Here is a 23,444-nt window from a genome sequence, read left to right on the forward strand (position 1 = left end):
ATTATGAAACATACAAAAATAGCACACAATAAGATAACTAAGCAAGTTTACAGACTGTAAATGCTGAATTCTCACAGTACCTACACATCTTGGCTGTGTGATCTGAATAGGGGAAAGTGTGAGCTATAATGAGGCTCTGAGGGAAAAGGAGTGAGTAATTCATCATAGCAGATTTCTTGGAAAATGTGGGTTTAAATCTTTTTTTCAAATGAAGACAGGTAAGGAGAGTAGCTCCAGCTGACAATAATAAATGCAGCTGAAAAATAGGGGCTAGGGTAGGTTTAGTTAACCTTTAAAAGACTAAAGCAGCTCAGAAACCAAACCAAATCAAACGAAAATCTGGTCATAATCAACTTCTTATCACCAGAAGCTTAAGTACTACAGATTTATAACTTCCTAAGTTGTATAAGTTCATGGAAATCATACATATTTTTCATATTTACTTTTCATTTATTTAACACACTTTATTAATTTCTTTGACTTACTCATAATAATCCCTTGAGTGTAGTACTACTATGCATCCATTTCACTGATGGGGAAGTCGGGACACAGAAAGGTTAAATGGACTTTGCTGCCCAAGGTCATACAGCCAGCAAGAAGCAGAGGTGCTCTCAGAACCCAGGCAGTTTGTCTCTAGGGGCCCTGCTCTGCTACCTCCCTCATGAAGGGTTTCTGATGGGAAGACCATACTTGACTTCTCATACTAGCCCCTTCCTTCTAAGGCTACTTAGACCCAAAGGAAAGAAACAGTCTGATATGAAAAAGTTCAAAAAAAAGTTGGACTTAAAACGAGAAACCTAAGCTTGAGACTCAGGCTCTATCACCCACTACCCTTGAACGAGGCCTCTTAGTCTCTCTGAATCTGTTTTCTCCTCTAAAAAGAATAATATTTTACCCATAGAGCTACTGTAATATTTATACTATAAATAATATACGCTAAAGTACTGTAAGTATAAGCATTCAATTAGTCAAAAAAACATTTACTGAGGACTCATTCTGTACCAGGCACCATGTGAGGCATTGGGAATACCTCAGTGAACTACACAGACAGGCCCTGCCCTTCTGATGCCTCTGATCTAGAGATGAAGCATTTTATAAAGCAAGCAAATAAAAGTTTCAAATTTGTGCTTTTCAGGGATTAATGATATGTCATCACTTGGTAAAAACAAACATTTGTTCCCGTACTGCTGAACAGAGTATGGATGCCCAAAGTCTGCAGCTGCTGACCAGTGGAACTAACTCCTCGGGATCTGACAGCACTAGTCAAGACCATGCAAAAAGAGGGGGCATCTAAGCTTTCAGACTTCGAGATTGCTGTTATTCTTTGATTTTCTCTAACATAAGCCTCTTCACCTCTAAAACATATCAAGAGAGGAATAACACTAGGCACAAGAGTTTCAAGTGGCTGTAGCTAAAAGTCTAAAATGGAAATCAAATTTCTACCACAATTCTAAGAATTCTTTTGAAGTTTATCTCAAGAGGACTTGAGAACTTATCAAACTGTTCCTGATATAGATTCCCTGAGTGTGTCTTTCAATCAAAACGGAGAACATTTATACAAGTGGAAATTCTCTCATAGTAACTGTAATCTTGAGTATCTCACAGGATAAAAATACAACTCCAATTTTTTTTTCAAAATCTGTAGTTAAATGATGAATTTAAGAGGGAAAGTAATCATGAAAAAATTCAAGTCATAATAAAATCATTCAAGCCTTAAATATTCATACTGCCTTTGTCTATGTCTATCCATAGATAGAAGAGCTCTCAAAAAACATAGGGTGGTAGGGATTAAACAAGACTGTAGACAGCAATAATAGTTTTCTTTATATTTGTAATTTTTGATGCATTTTACAAACATTAAGAAAGGAAAATCAAGCATTGAAGTTCCATATCTAGGCAGAAAAAAGCCAATTATTAGAAAGAAAAACTAAGGAGAAATGGAGCAGGACCTGTCCCTAGCTACACAGGTCCAAAATCTGAGTGGTGTTGGGTTAACTATCTTGTGTTTTTCTTTAGTTGCTTTATGTTCTTAACCATTCTTTATTGAACCCCCTATTACACCTAGGCTGAGATGGCTGTTAACCATTTGGATCCACACTTAGTTCTCTGCCCTCTGCAATCTCTTTACCCAATTCTGTTCCCTAAATCATCTTCTACTCCCCAACCTGACTTCCTTGAAGAGTGTGTGGAACCTTCCTGTCAACAAGTGAGGCAGTACACATGACTTGACCACTCTTGTCTTGCCTCAACCTCCCTTGTTATCTCCACTCTCTGCAGGCCTCCCTTCCACATCTGACAGTGCTGGTACTCAAACACACCACAAAACAGAAATAGAAAACAGCCCAGGCAGGAAACTCTATCAACAAGCACTGGCCTCCAGAGTCAGATCAGCACTTTAGTTCCAGCTCAGCATCGATTTCCCTCTAACTCTAAGCAAGTTACTCATACAGATCACAGAATGAAAACATGTAAGAGCTGAAAGGGATCTTCATCTTACTTATTCAAAGAAAAAAAAAATCCTAAGCTGTCTCTGGTGTGTTTATTCAGTGTGCTGGGCTTGGCCCTCCAGCAGCTCACCGTCTGATGGAGACAAGAGTGCATATCAGACACAAAACGCCTCCATGGAGGTATCTTCAGTAGAGATGACTTGTGAACCCCCTAGTTTACAGATAAAGATACTGAAAATTACAGTTGGGAAGACAGAATACTAATAGAAGTCAAAGAGTTTTAAAAGTATTAAAGGTTCATTGTTGTTAGTACTCTCTTTATGTGTTAAGTGAGACAAATTTTAAATTCTAGTTTAGAAGGGATAGATTCATTCAGTAACTCACTTATTTGGAAAAGTCTAGATTCAGGTACTGTGCTAGGTGCTGGAAAAACACAGGGGAGAAGACTTAATTACAGTCCTCAAGAAGCTCAGTTCAAGTAGGAGTGTAAGGAACAATTATGTCACAGTGGCAAGGCCCCAGGCCTAGTTATTGGAAACTACAGGAATAGACATGGTACCAAGTACCTATAGCACAGATTTACACACACACACCCCAGCCAGTAACTTAACAAGCCTAGAAATAGATCAACTTTGAGCCAATAAAGAAATCTTGAGGATGGAAGTTGTGATGTGCTATCTGGTATAAAACATGAAGAAACAAGAAATTACTATTCTCTTTCCCAAAGTCTAAAATCTGAGATACACAATACAAAGTGTAACTCAGCTTGAATAGAAAAGCACTAACCTTCAAGGCAGAAATAGCTCTACAGCTAAGACAAAACTAAATATTAAGGAATGGTCTGAATACAAGTAGTTCAAATATTCTAAGGAAAAAAAATTTCATTAAAAGAATAATTCCCTTTCCCTGGGCATATGGACAAATGCTCATCATTATAAATGTACAAAACTATATATAAACCACATTCTCAAAAAGACTAACCACCACTGGTAAGTTAAAAACATCCTTTGGATCCCCTTTTTTTTGGGAGAGGGAGGGGAATCACTATAATTTGGTTAAAAAGCCTCAGGATATACAGCTCCAATAATTAAACCTTCCAGTAACTACTATTAATAAACTGAAAGAAAAATATTTAGTATTAGTATCTAGGGACTAGATACCAATCCCTAGTCCCAAGATAGAACCTCTCTACATTTCATGAAAAGTCCGCAAAGACTCAGAACCACTCCCAGAGATGAACAAAGAAACAAACAAATTTGATCAATAATTTCTAAATAAACAGAACTATCTTTCCAGATCATCAGCTCAGGGACAGTTCTGAAATTTTAGACCCCTTTTTCCTTAACAGTGAAGAAACTTGATTCTTTTTAAAAAATGGTATGAATGTTTGGATAACATTTACTTAGCAAATAATCTATTTTGTAGGGTCTGAGAGGAAAAGTAATATGCTTCCTTAGTATTTCTATTATTGATTTACTATTCATATAATTCAAAAGTCAGAAAAAGTCTGCTACTTAATCATTTCTCAAGTTTAGAAGTTAGATAAAAAATTCCCAAACATGCATAATCTCTTCCTTGATCTACCTGAACTCCCACTGAATTACTCCAAAATGAAGAAGTTAACATCTGTGAGCAGTAATTACAGTAAGTACATCATTATGGAACTGAGTACACCTCTCCTTGATTAGTCCCTTTCACAGTCATTTCATCGGTCTATTAGAACCCACATTTGACACCTATACTATACGACCAGCTGATCAATTCCTAGCTACCAGTTAACTATATCATATGTCCAAAGCATCTCCTCACTTCTGCAGCAATGTCCCAAGCCTATCGCAACAGTGAAACCAGTCCTGGGGCCCTACCAACACTTTGAATCAAAAGTAGGGCAAGAGTGGGGAAAGGAGCTTATATAAGAAAGGATCCAGCAATGAAGATTTACAAAGACTAAAACTATACTACTCATCTTGTTACTTCTCCCTTCTGCATCCTCCCACACTTTATCTAAGGCTGACTTTCAATTAGTTCCACTCTCTAGCACCTCTAATCTCTTCCCAGACCTCTCCCAACCTGTTCCCTCTAGCTACCATACTAGTTTTCTACCACCTTTACTCCAATTCACACATCAGACGATCAACCTATTGTATTTACTATTTTTTCAAACCCATGGCCTAATTCCCTGCTTAGTCAAGCTTCTGTCTAGACTATTAACCAACTCACCACAATTTATATCCAAAAGTTTTCTCTCAATTCTCATTCTTCTTGCCCTCTCAGCATCACTAGATACCAGTGACCACCCTTCTCCATATAAACGCTCTCTCCTCTGTTGGCTTCTATAGCCCTATCCCAGTTTTCTTCCTACCTCTCTAATTCTTACTTCTCTACCTTCAGCATCCTGGCTGTAGGTCTCCTCCAAGCCTCAGACTTTGATTTTCACTTCTTTCTCTATACTCCAGCCCAGGTTCCACCTCTTTTGTTCCCAGCTTTGACTGCTTCCTAAATACCAGTAATATGCTTCCACTGCCTTTAGACACTTCTCCTTGCATTAACTCACCAAGTGGCTGCTAAATGTTATTCAGTGTGTTAAATGTTGAAGATACAAAGATCAGTGTGCCTTCAAATACCAAAGACAATAAAAATGTTTGAACAACGTGATCAATGTGATAATTCCTACACAGACACACAGAGATGAGGAAGAACACAAAAAACAATGGCTTCCTACAGTACTGAGCTTACACACATTATTTAATCCTTGTAACAACACGCAGAGATATCAAACTAAAGTAAAATTCCTTATATAATTTAATACCAGGTCATACAACTAGTAAATGACTAATTCAGGACTTGAAGTCAAATTTGACTCTAAAACCTATGCTTTTTCTTCTATGCCCAATGAAAAGAAATGTAAATCTGATGAGTCAGGAGAGAAGTCCAGTGCTGAGGACATCTATTTAAGATCAATCAGTATTTAGAAAGTGTCTGAAGCCATGGTCAAGGAAAAGACCACTCAGGGAAATGACTAACATGAGACAGAACTTAGAATTTAGACGTCCCAGAAACCCTCAAACTCAATAAGCCTAAGAACAAGTTCAGCATCTTCTTCTAAGAACTACCATATTTCATTAATTCTAAGACACACATTTCCTTCTCCCTCAGTCATTCCAAGCCACACCCTCTTCTGAAGTTCACAGCATGTACTCAACTTGAATATTGTTGTGTTTAACTTGTCATGGGAGTATACCTTATCTCCACAATGAAATTAAAAGGGTCAAAGGCAAAGACTATATTTTACACTTTTGCAGCATAGTTTAGTGGTTAATTACTCAGCTCCACATCCGTGTGACCTTGGGCAAGTTACTTAACCTCTCTGTGCTTCACTTTCCTCATATGTAAAATGGAGCCAATAATGGGTTGTTGTTTCAGAGGGTAGTTGGGAGAATTAAATGACCATATAGGACTGTTACTGATTCATATGCTTATATGTATCGATAAGTATACATATCATAAGTATTCACTGCTATTATTTTTATTAATAAGAAAAACACCATGTAAGTATTAGAAATGCTATATAAGTGTTAGCTATTATTGTTGTTATTTAGAAGCTCCATGTTCATGGTACCTAAAATAATAATAAGTATATAGCATGTACTCAGTACTGATTTGATGGAAGGAGGGAGGAAAGGTCTTAATGTGAGAAGAAACTTCTCAGGAAAGTATCTAATTTCTGACATTCCAGGGAGCAGCTGGAGAAAGTTGTCCAGGAATAGCAAGAAATATCTATTTTGGGGTCTACAAAGGCTAAGCAGTCTCCGGAGGAATTAAGAAGGGAAGAACAGGGAAAGGGATTCCACAGGAAGCAGAGCTATATGTTCTTGGACTCACATATACCATGTACACCAGGACTAGAGTTTTGTATCTGACACTGTCATAAGATGCAAACAAAACTTCTTGGTGAGATCAGCATAAACAGGTACTTACTGAGCATGCCTCTATAATTGAGGTCCATATCCCGGCTCTCTGATCGAACTTTAATAGCATCCAGAATGGCATCAGGAGACAACAGGCCTGAAGGCCTCACAACATTCAGAAGTTCAGTGAGGCTCATTAGAGGCAAACGCACAGCCTGCATGATTTCAGCATGATTCTCCTTTGAATTGTGCTTACACCAGTTTAATAAGGCTAGGAAAATATCTTTTTCAGGAGCTGCAAATGAATCTCTTAATACGATGTTTAAAAGTGCTGTCTGAAAAGGATAAAAAAGAAAAAAGTTCCAGTTATTATGTAGCTCAACCATGTTCATGAATAATCAGTGAAACTTTACAGAACTGCAAGTATCACTTATATTTAACCAATCAACTCCTCTTGATCATCTTCTTCCCTTGTTCTTTGTGCCATATACTCTCTTGCCCATTATGGCTGTGTGAACAGCTGTAGGCATCTTGTACCTAGTCTTTCTAGTACATCTCCACCCATCTTTAATAAAATAACAAGAAAATGGCAATGTGAGGAGCCGTCATTCCGTAGAGCTTCTTCAGAAGAGTTTACACTTACAAATCACTAAGACACAACTCACATTTAAAATTCAAAATCTTTCTTTCCCCACTAGTACTGCACCACCAAATGTTTGGTTCTTGGGTTTCTAAACTGATCTCCAGCAACACTGGGGCAACCCTCTAAGATCCTTGCCTCTAAAAATTCAGTAGGATAATAAAAATCATAGTTTACACTCAAATCAAGTTGTGTAGCTTTTCAAATAGGTTTTTCTCATTTGAAATATTCAGGTTCTAGGAGGGACACAGAAAGAGAAAGGAAAGATAACTACTAGGGTTCAGAAAAAGATTTGAGAAAAATAGTTTTATTCTAGCTACTATATGGTATAAAATATTGTACAATAGTGAATTTTGAGCCAAAAAAAAAAAAAAAGCAGTGACTTAAAGACATCCAATGAGACATCAGATCTCCTTTACGAATTTTCCTTCTTGTAATAGTGAATTACTAGTTGCACTCTCTGTCAGGGAAAACACAAAACTAAAAATAGTATGCAGCACCACAAAAAAGACTATTTGACTGTCATCACATTGAAAACAATCACCCAGCAGCACAGTCTCTTTTGCAGATAGAACTCCAGAAGACCCTTAAAAGAAAACAGCAGAAATCTACCTCCCTTTTATATAACCTAGAGTCTCAGTAGCCAGAGGCAGGTGACTGGCCAGACAACCTCTTCCACACCAATGGTTTTTATTTTTTTATTCTTAGTCCACTGCTATATTTCTACTGTACAGCTATAAATAAAACAATGCATGCCAGTAAATTACTTGTAAGAAATGACACACCTTGGAAAGGGAGAGGAAGCCTTCACTTGAAAGCACCTCCTGAGCATTTCTGTCCATAAACATGCAGCACATGCAAGTTAACTTGGGAAGTGAGTAGAGACTGGCAACATCAAAAGTCATACAGACATTCTGAATGTTAAGTATGGTGCAGAGATACTCAGAGGTAGAATCCTCCAGCTCTGGAAATCCATATTTATGAGCCAGGCTCAAAAAGTCCAGCAGCACCTCCTCCTTCTCATCTGTCAGCGTCGCCCGCCCAGTGTAGATGTATTTAAGTAGCATTGTGAACGCTTCTGCAGTGGTATCTTGGAGAGGGATTTCGGCTTCAGGCTGAGACTCTCGCATTCCACCATACAGTAATGCTCTGCACATCAGAGATGAAACACATGAGGAAAACTTCAAACAGGATTTGCTACAAAATTATGAAACAACAGTTAACAACATTATAAAAACAAATTTGTTTAATGACACAAAGATTCAGATGAAGAAATGCATAGTAATCATTTTAAATAGTTCTCTAAAGAAAGTAAGAAAAAGAAAAACTACTTTGATTTAATTCTACAAACAACTGAACTAATGAAATACCCTAAGAGCTCAAGAGATATAATATTCATTAAATAGAAAGATGAAAGTGCCATTTTGAAAGGAATAGGGAAATCAATAAAAACTTGTTAAAGGTCAAGAAGGTAGTTTAAAAAGTAAAGCTCTATAGGAAATGACATAATCAGATAAAAATATTAAACCAACCAGGTGCCATTCTCCCCTGTCACACTGGCAGAAATTAAAAAGCTTGTTAATATTCATGCTGCAAAAGCAATGGAAAAACAGGTTCTCTCATGCACTGCTTTGGGAGTATGAAGGGGTACCCCTTTTCAGAAAGTAATTTAAGTAATATCTATTCACATTTAAACTGTGCATACCCTTCAACTCAGTAATCTCACTTTTAGGACTCAATAATACAGCAAGGTAAACATAAATGTATAAGAAGATGTATTGAAACAACAGAAAAAATCTTCAGTGTCCATCAATAGGAACATGGTTGGAAAAACTGTAATACACACATTCTGTGCAGCCTTTAGAAAGACCAAGGGAGATCAATATATACTGTCTTGGAAAGATGTCTAGGATACAGTAGGTAGTCAGGTTGCAGATCTCTATGTGTTGCATGGGAAAAAGTGTGTACCACATAACTATATTTGTATGCACATAGGTATATACAGATGTATCTACTTATACTGAGAAAAATTGAGGGAAATTCATATTAAACTATTAACAGTGGTTGTCCCTAGGGAGTAGGATTAGATGGCTGGGAGGGAAGGATCTTCATTTGTTACTTTATAAATTAAAAATGAAATTGATGATGGGATTATGGATGATTTGACTTTTTAATTTTGTCTTTCAGTATTTTTCAGATTAAAAAACATCCCCACATTATTGCTTATGTGCTCATCTAAAAAGTGAAAACTAGACAAGTAATCCAGCCAGGTAATGAATTTGAATATCTACCTCTATTACTCTAGGAGAAACTGTATGAGCCAATTAAAGTTTCCAACCATCAGGAGAGAACGGGTGGTCAGGGGAGAACAAGGGAGCCATGCAGAAAAGGAAGAGTAACAAGTGAGAAAGAAAACATGTAAAAGTGACAGCAAGAGAATAAAGGGGCAAAATGAAATTCCCCTGCTTCTAAGACTCTCAGAGCAGGACTAGCATTTCAGTTTCCCTCCACGCTTGCCTAGAACGCTTTCTACCCTCCCCTATGACAGGACATTCCTGCTTGCTTCAAGGAAATAGCTGAAACTACCCAGCAAAAGATTCACAAATATTCTGAGCATACCTCTTCACTGGGTTATACTCTGCCTAAAAACAACTGTGAAGGTTTCCATTAATCCAGAGGGCATCCAACCATGATCTTAAAGTTACTAGACTAACAAACACCTTCCTGGGGAGATCTTGCCAAGACCTATTTCCACTCCAGTGTAATCCATGGTACTTACTTGGATTCTCAACACCTTAAAAGCGGTTTGGATGAGGACTCCTTGGAACTCTAACTATGAACCCTCAACTTGTGGGAGGTTCTCTCCTGTACAGTTGGCTTATCCTTCTCTGGAAATTGATAGGTTCTGTGACAATACTTGTGAAGGTCTCTCCTGACTACTGACAGTTAACTTTCCTTTGCATGTGAACAGTGTCAGCAATGAGAATCGGTAAGCAATGACAATGACTCTGAGTTCAGCCTAGTGAGCCATCAGGTATTATAAAGGTTCAATACCCAGGAAGAGACATCAAGAACAAGGTCAATAATAAGTGAGGGGAGTATATTCCATTCACTCAATATGACCTTCAAACTTCTAAAAGTACTTGGGTCTGTTTAAGAATATACTGATCACCTAAAAGATACCCAAATACAGTTGTCTCAAATTGTTTTTGAAAACAGGAAGGTATATAATGTTAACAAATATTAAACATAAGGCTGAAAAGTTCTAACTTAACAAAGAATAGATTGAGTGGAAGAAAGAAAAGGGAAAGGAACACAAAAGTGTGCAGAGGACAGAGGCTGGTAAAAAATCATGACTAGACCAAGGCCAGCTGCCTTGCCTTGATAGGAGCGTGTTAACTAGAACTGTTAATAGACTCCTCTCTTTTCTAAGCTCCTGGCTGCATCTACAATGGCATTTTATATGGAGATAGAACACTCCAAAAATGTTTACAAAGTACTATAAGAGTTCTAGCTAAACAGCAAATATTTTCAAGAAATACACTATACTATAATGTATGTGACTCTACTGGTTTTGCTGTCTCAGTTAATTCTGATGGTAAAAATCAGACTGCAGTTTTCACTAGAAGGTAACTGAAATTTTCTCTAAGCCTTTGTCACCTCAATTTTTAGATATCAAGTTTCACAGGCAAATCCATGATTTTACAGATAAGGACTCTATGGACTATATGGGTTTATCCAGGATAAATGATCACTCAATCAATAATTCAGTGAAAATTCCATTTTAGCTAACATTAGGTAAAATGCAGAGTAATTAGACCTCAGTTTAACATTTATAACCCTGGAAATTAAGGGTCTAAGTAACAGACAATAGCTATGTATATGCAGAATTTTTACATTAATTAAATACCTGTTTAGTTTTAGTTCTAATATAACTATGAAACTTAGTCTCAATAAATACTTAAGTTTCCTTTAATTGGAGGTTGTCAAACTGCATGTCTTAGAGACAGGTCTGTCGGGCTACCTGCAAGTCCTGGACCTTAGGAGTCTGAAACTACAAGGAATACATGTCCATTGGCAAGCCCAGAAGTCAGTCTATCTATACAAGAGGCTTATTAGCCATCAACTGTGAGGAGAAGATAAGGGCAACAAAGACTCAGCCTGAGAAATATTGTTGAGACCTTGAACAGTGGTTGATTGTGTACAGTCTAGCCTGAGAAGCCTTCTATTCCTATGGTTCTAAGATAGCTCCTAAAAGAAAAAGGTGGTTAAAAAAAAAAAAAGTCAACAAAGATGAAATGCTTACAGATGTTGAATTGAAGGACTGCTAGAATTTATCTGTATGCTTTGTATGGTTTCATATTCTTCACAGAGTGGAAAATACCAATGTTTTCTACAAGTGACTTGAATCTTCAAAAAGTAGTATACACTTACCGAAAATATTGGCACCTTGCTGCTAAAATTACCCTGTGGGCAGGAAAACGTTTCTTTTCCACAACAAATGTGACGTCGCCATATTCTTCCCCAATCAACAAGGCACCAATATGTTCAGACAAAATGTGCACATGATCAATTTCCCCCACTGCAGTAAAGGGGCGAAGAGGGTGGCTGTTACTCATCTTGTAGAACAGATGATAGTCACAGATCTATTGTACAAAGAAGGGGTGAGAGTTAGTGAGGGTAGAGAAGTACACGTCAAAAGTCACATACCAGAAACAGAACTAAGTTAAAATTTAAAGTGCTTTTAAAAAAAAGTCATAAAAGAGAGATTTCATCATTACTGGTATCTATATTAACCCATTTATTCTGGGAAGTAATTCAGCCTTTTTCCATTAACTCCACTGTCTTCACTACCTTATCACACTGGGAAAGTCAGGGTCTTCAAACACTAACAGCACTTGGAGCCATCACAAACCAGAAAACTGTGCCCAAAATACAGGTCCCTTATTTTTCAGTATCTCAGGAAAAGGAATATCAACAACCAGAAGAGCTCTTCTTTTAGCGTGGATATATTTAATAAGGTGGGTATAACTAACTAGACCCAGTAGAAAACTCATTCAGCCTAGATCTAGAACTAAATCACAAACAGAATAAACTAAATCATCAGATTTCAAATAATTTCAGAGGTTTTGGTCTGAAATTATCTTAAATATTTTATTAAAAAATTTAATCTTCTGAAGTTGCAAAAGTAACTGGACACTTATTAATGAAATTTTACAGTAAGTATTCTAAGCCCCCTCAAAGAAAGAATAACCCCAATAATTTTCTCAAGGCTGTATCCAAACTTGCAGCTCTGATGATCAGGTTGCCTTTGTTTACCAGAATATCCTCAAATTAATCTCATTTACAGGCACTTCCTTTTGTATGCAATTCCTTTCTACAAAGGTAACTGAAAATCAAAGGGCTAAAACTTGATTAACAGATTCACATGTTAGAAAGAGGAGTTATGCCCTTTGAAAGCTAAAAATGTTGATACTCTTAAATCTCTACTGCATTTGCGGTAGTACTTTTTCAGGTGTAAGTAACCCAGCAAGTAGATGAGAGCCCCGACTAGCATGCAGGTGCCTGAAGTGAAGATACATGACCCAGCTACCCTTCCATTGCACCAGAAACTGAGGGAATTGAGACAGATATGCTCTTTTCACTAGACCTCCACACCTTGAATTCTTCACTGGTACCAGGATTAAAGGTTAAGTTGTCCTAATCTTTAAACTTTGACATCCAGATCCATTACTAACAAGGTATGTGAAAACTGTCTTTACTCCCTCACGGTCCAGTCTCCTCAGTTCCCCGCTATTCCACTCCCACCCCAACCGAGGGAGCAACAGCAGGGAATACAATGTAAAGGAACATGGAAGGTGAGTCAGGCCAGGAGACACTCACCTGAGGTAAGTAAACAAGTTCCTGGCCCCCTACAGTACAACCATCAGAGAGCTACCAGCATTCTCCTCTCATTGCCAAGCAAATCCCTCGTCCTCAACTGCAAACTGCATTTGAAAGCCCTAAAAACTGAATCATCTCCAGTCACCTGTGTGTGAAAGACCAAATTCAGCTTAAGAGGATGCATTTAGGAGTGCATTTAGGAGTGTCAGCAGGTCACGAGAAACTCTGTATCTAGACTGATACAACAGTCTAACAATGGACTGGCAAACTTTCTGCAAAGGATTGGAGTGTGTGTGTGTGTGTGTGTGTGCACGCGCGCGTCGAGAGCGAGAGAGAGAGAGAGAGAGAGAGAGAGAGAGAGAGAGAGAGAGCGAGAGAGCGAGAGAGCGAGAGAGCGAGAGAGCGAGAGCGAGAGCGAGAGCGAGAGAGCGAGAGAGCGCGCGAGAGCGAGAGCGCGCGCGCGCGCACGTGAGAGCAAGCAAGCCATACGGTCTCTGTCGTAACTATTCAACTCTCGCTGGGAGCCTAAAAGACAGCCACAGACAATAAGTAAATAAATGAGCATGGCTTTGTTCCCAAAAAACTATAGAAAAGGGCTAGATTTAACCCTCAGGCTATAGTTTGCCATCCCTGCTCTAACATATGATTAGGGATTAACTGTACTCTAGGCACTAAGGGTCAGACTGGTTTTGCTTTTTGTTCTGGTTTCTGGCTGGGTTACCCAAATGATGTTCAAAATAACATGTCATTTCCTATGTCAGCCATGAAATTCTGAAAGCTACTGGTACCTGATTTCAAAATCCCATTCTCCTTCAACATGAACTCTCACGTCACTATCCAATACTTCAATGATGGTGCATGACTCCAAACAAAATAAACAATTTCCCAGGCTGAAAGGATGCAAGGCATATACACACTGAATATGTTCCCTGGTATCATACTATCTTAAAATTTTATCCAGAACATGGGTAAGACTCAAATTATTAACTAATGACTCTTGATGGATAATGACAGATTTTTGGTTAACTAGTTCAATGGTAAATTTCTAATTCTTCAACTGATACATAACATTAATACTACACATATAAATATGTATCTTAATAGGTTCTCCATATCTGCACTTTTTTTCAGATACACAATTTCATTTTGCTAAATTTACATTCTGATTACACTTTTCCAACTGGAGACATAAAGCGAATATTGTTGAGAATACAAAATAGTCATGTAGTATGCAATAAACACAATTTTTATTGGCACAGAGAAATAATTTTAATTAGACCAGTGATTCTCAATGAACTTGGCACACATTGGAATCACACAAGGAGCTCAAAAAAAGAAAAAAGATGCTTGAGCCCCACTCATCAGAAATTGATTTAATTGGTCTGGAATGTGGAATCACTTATTCTGAAGTGATTCTAATGAGAAGACTAGAAAACAGCCACTGATCTACACTCTGCTGTTTTAGATTCACATCCCCTATTCGGGAGCATAAATATACAAACAAAATAGCTGCTAAGAAAATTCATTTAAGATATGACTCCATTTTTAATCTTACCGCAAAGAGGCAAAAGGTGCTAACAAAGTTTTCAATGCCGCAGCATGTATGCAGAAAATATCTTTATCTTATGCCCTAGCTTTTCAACTAAATGATAGTTTGGGTCCATCTACTTGCATTAAAAAAGCATATTTTAAAATCTGATGTGACCTTTGTGAATATGATTCTCATGTGGTTGTCACTGTTTTCTATTATAAACAGTTGATTTGGTGACCTTGGCAACTTTTGAATTTTTTCCTTTAAATTCTTGTGTTTTTAATTTGGCTGGCCAGTCTATCTGAAAGCTAACACTCTTTACAGATAAACTTTTATGAAAAATTTTAATGTTTTAATAAACAGTTTAGGAAACTAAGAAAAAAGCACATTTTAGAAACCACACACCAATACAGTTAAAACTTTAAACCATCAATTTTAATTTAATAAATAAAACTGGGGAAAAAAATGTAAAGTACATGAGTAAAACTATTTATTGACTTGTTTCATAAGCTTTAAAATTTATTATTCAGCCACTAAAGACACAGGGCCTTTGACAAATGTTCTAATTTCCATGAGATTATTTCCATAGCTATAATGATAAAGTTACATTACATTTTTAAAATTATGTTTTACAACTCTTCCACTGCCTTTTAATACCACTGTTTAGTCCTGTCATATGAAAAGGACTCTCATGACAGCATATAGCTGGACTCGACTGTGATTTATTATAGCAAAAGAATCAAAGCAAAATCAGCAAAGGTTTTCAAAAAGCACAAAGGGCAAAGAGTTGGGCAAACCAGACACAAGCTTCCAAGGGTCCTCTCCCAATGGAGTTACATCGAGTGTGCTTAATTCCCCTAGCAAGTTGTGACAGCACATTTAAATGTTGTCAACCAGGAAGCCTGTTAGGGACTCAATGCCCAGGGTGTTTAATGAGGGCTGTTTGCATAGGCAGCCCTTGCCTGGCATATATCCAAATTCCAGACTCTTGAAGAAAGCAACGTTCAACAGAAGCCATACTATTTGTATAAGCAGTTTAAGTGAGCCAGTATTATCAATTAATGGCAGAAAGCCTTCTAAAAATCTAAGTTCCCAGATGCCAGACAAGGGTCAACCTTGCAAGCAAACCTTTCTAAAGATAGTGGTTCAGTCCTGTTATGTTCTCTTTCCCGTGTAGTTCCAGAAACAACCAGAGTATCTAATAAGGTTAGCAAAAGCACTGAAAACAAGAACCCTAAAAACCTATCTGACACATATAAATCTCAGATTTAGATAAGAGAAAGGGATACTAAGAAAATAACCTACCCCATCTGCCCAAATGTATTCCTGACCCCTGACCTCCCAATATGCCAGATTCAAAAATTTCATGAACAGGTTTCTTTAAAACTTCAAGGATCAGATAATTACAATGTGATTTAAACTATTCCTGTGCACATGAAAAACAAAGTTTCCTGCTTCTTATGAAGCCAATATAACCCTGACATGAAGATGTGACCATACTCATTCACTCAAAAATCAGTATAAATGAAAAAAAAAAGCTATGTAAATATTGGAAAATAGAATTAAGCAGAAAGATTCATGACAAAGTTGATCAATTCCTAGAAGGGCATATGAATATTAGGAAAAATAACTGTCATCAAATTAAAGGGTTAAAGGAGAAAAAAATCATATACTTAGCTCAATAAACGCTAAAATCCCTTTTTAAAGAATCATTAACAAGCTTATTTTGAAAGTTTTAATTGAATAGGAATAAAAGAATACTTCCTTAACTTGTTACATATATACATAGCTATCTATAATAGACAGAAGCATCTAGTTAATAAAACACTAAAACATTCCTAGAAAGTTCAAAAATAAGACAAGAATTTCAATTCGTAACTATCATCATCTTTTAGAAACAAAAGACAATACAAGTAAGAAAACCAAGTTAAAGGGAAATGGATTAGGAAACAAATAGGGAAATAATCGCTATTTCCTGATAATCTGATTGCCACATGAAAAATCCATGAGAACCAACTGAAAAAATATGACAAAATAAGATAGGTCCACTAAGATGACCACACAAAATTATTACAGCTGACCCCTGAACATGGGCTTGAACCATGTAGTTCCACTTAGATGCACATTTCTTTCAATCGTAAATGCCACAGTACTACACAATCCACGGTTGGTTAGAATCTCAGATGTGGAGGAACTGGAGATACAGAGGAACCTCAGATACAGACAGCTGACTAAGTTATATCTGAATTTTCAACTGTGCAGAGGGTAGGTGCCCCAATCCCTGCGTTGTTCAAGGGTCAACTATAAATGAAAATACGTAGTATCCTTTCATGTCCAAAACGATCAGCTAGAATATATGAGGGAAAAGAACTGCAATTTATAATTGCAAAACACATGTAATACCTAGGAATAAACTCATAGAGCATGTAAAGGAAATTATAAAACTCTGTTGAGGGATTTATGAAAAATAAATGAAGAGATACACATTGGAGATAGAAAGAGCCAATGTTGTTAAGAGACCAATCATCTCTAAATCACCATATGAAAAAAGCATGTTTGATATTTTACTGTACTTCATACTGTGAACAAAAACAATGCCTTAGTAAAAGAAAGCAAAATTCAACAAAGCATGCTTGGCAGGGTTATACAGTTAAAAAACAATCAATCTGAAAAACGGGCAGACATACCAGAAAACTAAGAATGAGAAATGAGAATTTCGTATTTATCAAGGGGATTTTTAAGTTGAGAGAGACAGTTCTAAATACAGGAATTAAATTAATCCTGATCAGAATCACAACAGAGTTTTTAAAGTAAATTGGGATAAAATTCATTTGAAAGAATAAACATGAGATTTCATATATATTCTGAAAAAGTACAATGAGAGGGGGACAGTTTACTGGATGAGAAAGCAAATCATAAACTAGGGCAATTAAAACAATGTCATGTTTGAGAGACAGATCACTGAGACATATTAGTCTAGAAATAAAGCCAAATATACATAGGAACTCAGTATAGTATACATAAATGTAGCATTTCAATACAGTGAGAGAAAATATTGGTTTTCTTCAATTAAAAATGTTGGTCAGTCATTATGAAAAAAGTTGGATCTTCAGCACTTTCTGTAACACTTTAAAAAAAAGAAAAGAAAATTAAAAAAAAATTTAAACCCTGAAATGTCCATTTAATGGGAATTGGATAAACAAATAATGGTAAGCCTACACAATGCAATATGATAATAATGATTTAAAAAGAATAAAGTTACTTTACTGACATTGAAAAAATCTTAAACATGTCTTTACATGCAAAAAGGCTGTACAATAATATTATAATAAAGTCTCACTTTGTTAAATAAATAAAAAGCAAAAACCAAATTGTTAACAAGGGGGTTGTAGGAAAAATTTTTACATAGTGCACTACAAATTCCTGCAATGTTTAAAATTTTCATAACAAGCATGCTTTATTTGTAATAAAACTATATACAACTATCTCATAACACTGGTCACTAAAATTACAAAATAAAATAACAAAAAAAAATCAATTTGTATATAAGACAGCAAGTGTTTTAAATCGCTACATCCAGCAGGACCTGATTTAGTGACCAAGACAGAATGGTAAGCAAAGGGACTATGTATTGTCTCCACAGGTAAAAATTAATTAACAACTTAAAGGCAAGGACAAAAAGTTCATTACACTAAGACAGGCAAAAAGCAACGAATATCAGACACCTGGGTAGCATGGCCTACTAGGACACTCTATCTGACACATCACAAGTAAAATCTTCACCTTAGAGATTTTCAGTAAGACTTTCTAAACTTACAGCAGATTTTCTCAGATGCAAACAGTGCTCTGAGAGTTGCTCCTGTTGACAGTCCCAGAGTCTAAACTTGCTGACATTGACAGGATAGGGCAAAGGCAATCTATTCACTCAAGCTGTTCCTTCAAGGCAAGAGAAAGGAGAAGAGTAGGAAGGCAGGGGGAGCAGGGACTTACACTAAGAGAGGGAATGGTACCGTTCATTATTATCATATATAATTTTCAGTTGAGGATTCTAGACTTCCTATGAATTTATTTACCAGATATGGTGGTATTGAAACTGCGCTGTGTGTGTGTGTGTGTGTGTGTGTGTGTGGTTAGTTGATTCTCTTGGATTCAAATGCATCAGGAAAAAAAGAAGACTAAAGCAGCAGTACTAAATTCTCAGGGTTACTGACTGTTTATTATGCAATAAGAAACTCACACCCATTTGCTCTAACCAAAATAAACAATATCCATCAATAAAGTGAGAGCACCACATGTAGTTCACAATGTTATAATGTTACAATTGCCTCTTAAGGAGTTTGAAAAAACCAAGTTAACCTAAATATCAATTTCTTTACTTAAAGTTCACTTCCAGCAGAACTGTTTACAAATTTTTCTTTGACAAGGGCTTACCACATTTTTTAGAACTAAAGTACACTCTCCAGAGTTTAATCAGGACATAGACAAAGAGCAAAGTTCCACCAGGTGGAGACACCAATGAGTCCTTGAATGCTGTATAAATCTTCCCTGGGAAGCCCTCTCTGCCTTGCATATTTCCTGACTGAAAGAACTTTATGCGAAAAAAGACCTTCTGCTCTTTAATTGCAAAATATGAATGATCTTTCTCTTGGGAAAAGAGATGGCATTTACAAGCATATGGTTTAGCAATTTCTTTCTGCTCTTGGTACCCATGAGGTGTATAATTTGAAGTAGTATTCCTTAAACTTTAAATTAATACCGCTTGGGGAGATAATGATGTCCTGTCTGCATCTTAAACACTCAGAAAAAAAAATCACATTCTACTTTCTCATGGGAAGGATCCCTCACTTCTTTTGATATATATTCCCCTCTTGTCATCCAAAAGTCTGAATAAACAGATGTAGACTAACCATACTGTTAGGTGTAACCTTGATTCTGATATTCTACAATCCAATTCTAAATCTTGCAGAACAGTAATATCACTGGGCAGAAAAGTGCTACAGTGAGAAACATGACTGGAGTTCAGGGGTATTTTCTGGTCTTGGGATTCCTGAAATGTCTTTCTTTGGGAAAGATTAAATGAATTCGAATGTCCAGTCCAGCTCCAAATTCTTATCATTCTATGATTTTATATCTGTAAATAAATGCTTATAGATATGCTCAGCTTGGAACACCAAGGAACTGCACTATACAAATATTTGATGAGATTACTTTACAGAGAGTGTCTGTAACTCCATTTACCAATCATTATGTTGATTCTCCACTTCTTTGCCAAGAGACAATTAGTTTCTGAATCTGTATATAATTTATTTGATAAGAGATTTGTTGAGCTCTATGATGCAGGCCCAGTGCTAGATGACAGAAACATAAAGATTAATAAAAGATAAAGTTGCTACCTTTGAAGAACTCACTGTCCACTGAGGACGGTCGGAACAGATGACAAATAATGTCAATTCTAGAACCAGCAGGCCATGATTTTATGATTTGGAGAAAGTCAGATACAGCTATTTTCCATAAGTACTATACCAAAATGACTATATCTTTGCTAAACAGAACATTAAATGAACAAGAACTCAGAAAATTATCTATTATACCCCTGTATCAGAATAAGAGTTAATATTCAAATAATTAGTTACTTGCTGTCTAAAATGGGGTAGTCACATCCTAGGAAGAGTGGAATAGAAACCACAAGAATTTGGGAAGAAAATCTTAACACTTCTATTGCTATGTATTTTTAACCTAGAAAAATGAGAAAATATAAGCTTTCGTAGTATTCAATATGTGGATGAACATTGCCTTCCCCTCATGATCCACATGTCAAAAACAGTCACTTGTCCCATAAGATAAGTAGGGTCTTGAGAGAAGGCTGGGAATTCCACAAAGAAGCTGGGCTGAAGGTGATGTTCTCTTTTATTAAAGGGAAGTATCAGGTTTACTAAGGCCAGTTTACTTGAATTTACCAAAGGTAAATTAAATTAAATTACTCCTCATAAAATGACAAGTGAATTTTAAAAGGTTCTTCCAAGGAAGCCACTGATTGAAGATAATGTAACATTGCCAACACAAGCAGACAAGAAAATGGCCATTGTGACAACTCTACTCCTAGTAATCAGATTTCACATGAAAGTGTCCCCTCCCCCAATAAGTCCTAGAGAGCTAATGCACAGTATAGTGAATATAAACACATTATAATCATCAAACTTGCTAAGACTAGAAATTAATTATTCCAACCACTAAAAAGAAATGATTATGTAACATGATAGAGAAGCTAATTATTGTACAATGACAACCACATTACAATATATAAATGTAGCAAATTAACATGTTGTACACCTTAAATTTACAGTTATATATTAAACACATTTCAATAAAAAGTGACCCCCAAATTTGAAATTGTCAAGATCATGAAACATACATTATTATTAACAATGAACCTCTGTAAGAAAGGCATTAAAACATATATTGAATGATAAATATGGTTGGACATTTTAACCCAGAAAGAAGCTTAAAACAAAATTACAATCTAATAGCAAAATAACCATAGGGACACAGAAAGTACTTCTCACCTGATAATAATGGTTACTATTATTGAGGGCTTAACCAGCCAAGCAGAGCTCCAAGCATTTTACATACACCATCTTACCTAATATTCAAAGAACTAGATTACGTAGGTAGATTTTTGTCCTATTTTGAAGATAGGAAATAGAGAGACAGACAAGATTAAGCAACTTGTCCAAGGACACAGATAATAAACAGATTTAAACCAAGATCTGTCAAGGTCCTGAACTTATAAGAGCTATGCTGTAGTAATATGGAGAAAATCAGAAATGATTCTGACTCTGACTCCTAGTCCAGCCAATTTGTTTCTCAGACCAGCAGTTTTCCAACTTTTTTCACTCAACCTATGCAGACCAGATAAAATATGCCATGGGCGATAAAAATGAAGTGCCACTTTTCATTTCAACTTTTGGAGATTACAAATACATTTGCTTTGTTAATATGGGGAGAATACTTCACATTTTAACTACAATGTAAACTAGCTACTGAAAAATTACAGATTAAGAGTATTAATACAAATATACAGTATAGGGTTAACTGAACAACCTGTAACAAATTAAATTGATGAAGATAAAGCAAAATAGCAATCTGTAATTAAAAAAAATAATAGAAACAACTAAAAAGCACAACCAACTCTACATAACACTGATACATATCTTTCAAAAATGTAAAATAATTCTAATTTATGCCCATTCATATGTGGAATAAAAGCTTTGCAATGCTGCTACAGGTTTCACAGTAGCCAGACTTCTTAGCAGATAACTAAATCAGAATCCTTTATAAACTCTAGTATTGTGCTAATATGGATTTATGAATGCCACACTTTACATATCCTTAATGCTTCATATGATTATTAGTACGCTGCCAAAGTACACATACAAATGAAAGACCCTGAGATCGCCTGACATCTCCCAGCATTTTTTGATGAGGGCTCACCAAGCGGCCTTAGGCCATCTTGTGAGAAGTATTATCCTAGAGTAGGCAATGCTCCTGCCTCAGTTTGGCAATGACATCTTATTCTACGGTGGCTGGGAAAAGCTACTCTATTATTCAATCACAAAATATCCGAGACTCCCAAGGCAAAAACAGACCAATATGTAATTTGCAGCATTATTTTTATTTTCTATCCAATTCAATCCTTCTTCAGTTTCTCTGGATCCAATCTCTAATTAAAACAATCTTTTGCAAATACCTTCAAACAAACAAAAGCATTCAAATCAGGTATCCTACAACAAAATAAATATCAAATGACCCAAGTGAGTATCATTATATTATGTTTTAAAGTTTCCCCAAATACTAAAGCTTGCTGCTTCTTCTTTGTTCCCTAAAGCATAACCTTCTTGAGCTTATGCTTCAGAAAGGGATAAGGTACAGAAACTTATCACCAGATTTTATTAACCTATTACCCAAGGACCTACATCATCCAGACACCAACCTACCCCTGGTCTCTCAGCTCCTGTTTGTTCCACTGTGTAATCCCCTATAAGGCACAGACTCCCTATAACTCTAACAAGTGGCTATCCTTTATAGAGCTCAATTTTATCTAATGATCCTTTTTTGGGTTATCAGCCTTGCTGGTCCCAAGTCTATTGAAAACTATATGAACTGTACGCTAGGAGCAGAAAAATACACGCACCAAAAGCCAAAAACCAATGAAAAATTCATGATGAGTGCAGAGGTTATTAGTTGTAATAATATTTGAAAATACAGGGCAGCCATTTCTTTTTAATTTCTTCAGTGGCAACTTACGAGTCTGTAATATTCTTGCCCAGATTTAAATTATATGATATTTTCCTAATTAATAAAGGTTATTATAGCATGAACTCCCATTAAAGCAGTGGAATCATCAATTACAACAGTTTAATTTCTTTGCAGCAAAACTACTGTGAACATTTGCATTACTGTCTGTGTAAAGGAAATTGGCTTTTCATTTGTAGATGTTATAAAAATATACCACTGAGCATACTCTGATGCAGTTTGTAAACCCCACTATCTTGGCTACTTTCTGTGAAATTGTGAAATAAAAAAGGTCAACTCTGAGAAATCAGTTCACCTAAAATCTTATTTTATAAATTTATTTGTTGCTATTCTAGAACATAACCTAAAGGAAGTGTTCACAAATTATACTAGTCTCCTTTTGTTCTTTTTTTCCCCTATATAATCTCTTCCCTTTGGTTTTATGAGCATTGTTTTATTCCTCCAACATACCATTCTCTACTCAATAGAAAAGAAAGAAGAAAAGAAGAAAACTCAAAGATAATTATCCTCATGTAGTCTAGCAGTTACTGTCCAAAATGAGAGCCACTGACCCTCAATGGCTAAGACCAAATCTATAGCCAAATCCAAATCTATAGTGTGAACACAAGAATAAGGGGATAAACAGCACATGTCAAGCAAATAACTTTCATTTTAGGAACAAAACACTTGGGCAAAAAGTTCAAGAAGTCCATGTCTCTTAGGATTAGGAAAATGGACCTTTC

The 23,444-nt window shown here is 36.2% G+C and overlaps 1 protein-coding gene across 2 annotated transcripts in view; it reads right to left on the reverse strand.

Annotated features, from left to right (window-relative positions):
• BTBD9 (BTB domain containing 9) overlaps positions 1 to 23,444 on the reverse strand; it is a 206,959-nt gene that overhangs the window by 167,897 nt on the left and 15,618 nt on the right. For both annotated transcript variants that reach the window (XM_032462990.1, XM_032462991.1), the window contains 3 exons: positions 11,430 to 11,641; positions 7,781 to 8,144; positions 6,426 to 6,690 (listed from right to left, as the gene is read on the reverse strand). In XM_032462990.1, coding sequence (XP_032318881.1) covers positions 6,426 to 6,690; positions 7,781 to 8,144; positions 11,430 to 11,614 — 814 coding nt within the window. In that variant the 5' untranslated portion in view covers positions 11,615 to 11,641. The remainder of the gene's footprint in view (positions 1 to 6,425; positions 6,691 to 7,780; positions 8,145 to 11,429; positions 11,642 to 23,444) is intronic.

Source organism: Camelus ferus, chromosome 20 (assembly GCF_009834535.1).
Source record: "Camelus ferus isolate YT-003-E chromosome 20, BCGSAC_Cfer_1.0, whole genome shotgun sequence".
Taxonomy (NCBI): Eukaryota; Metazoa; Chordata; class Mammalia; order Artiodactyla; family Camelidae; genus Camelus; species Camelus ferus.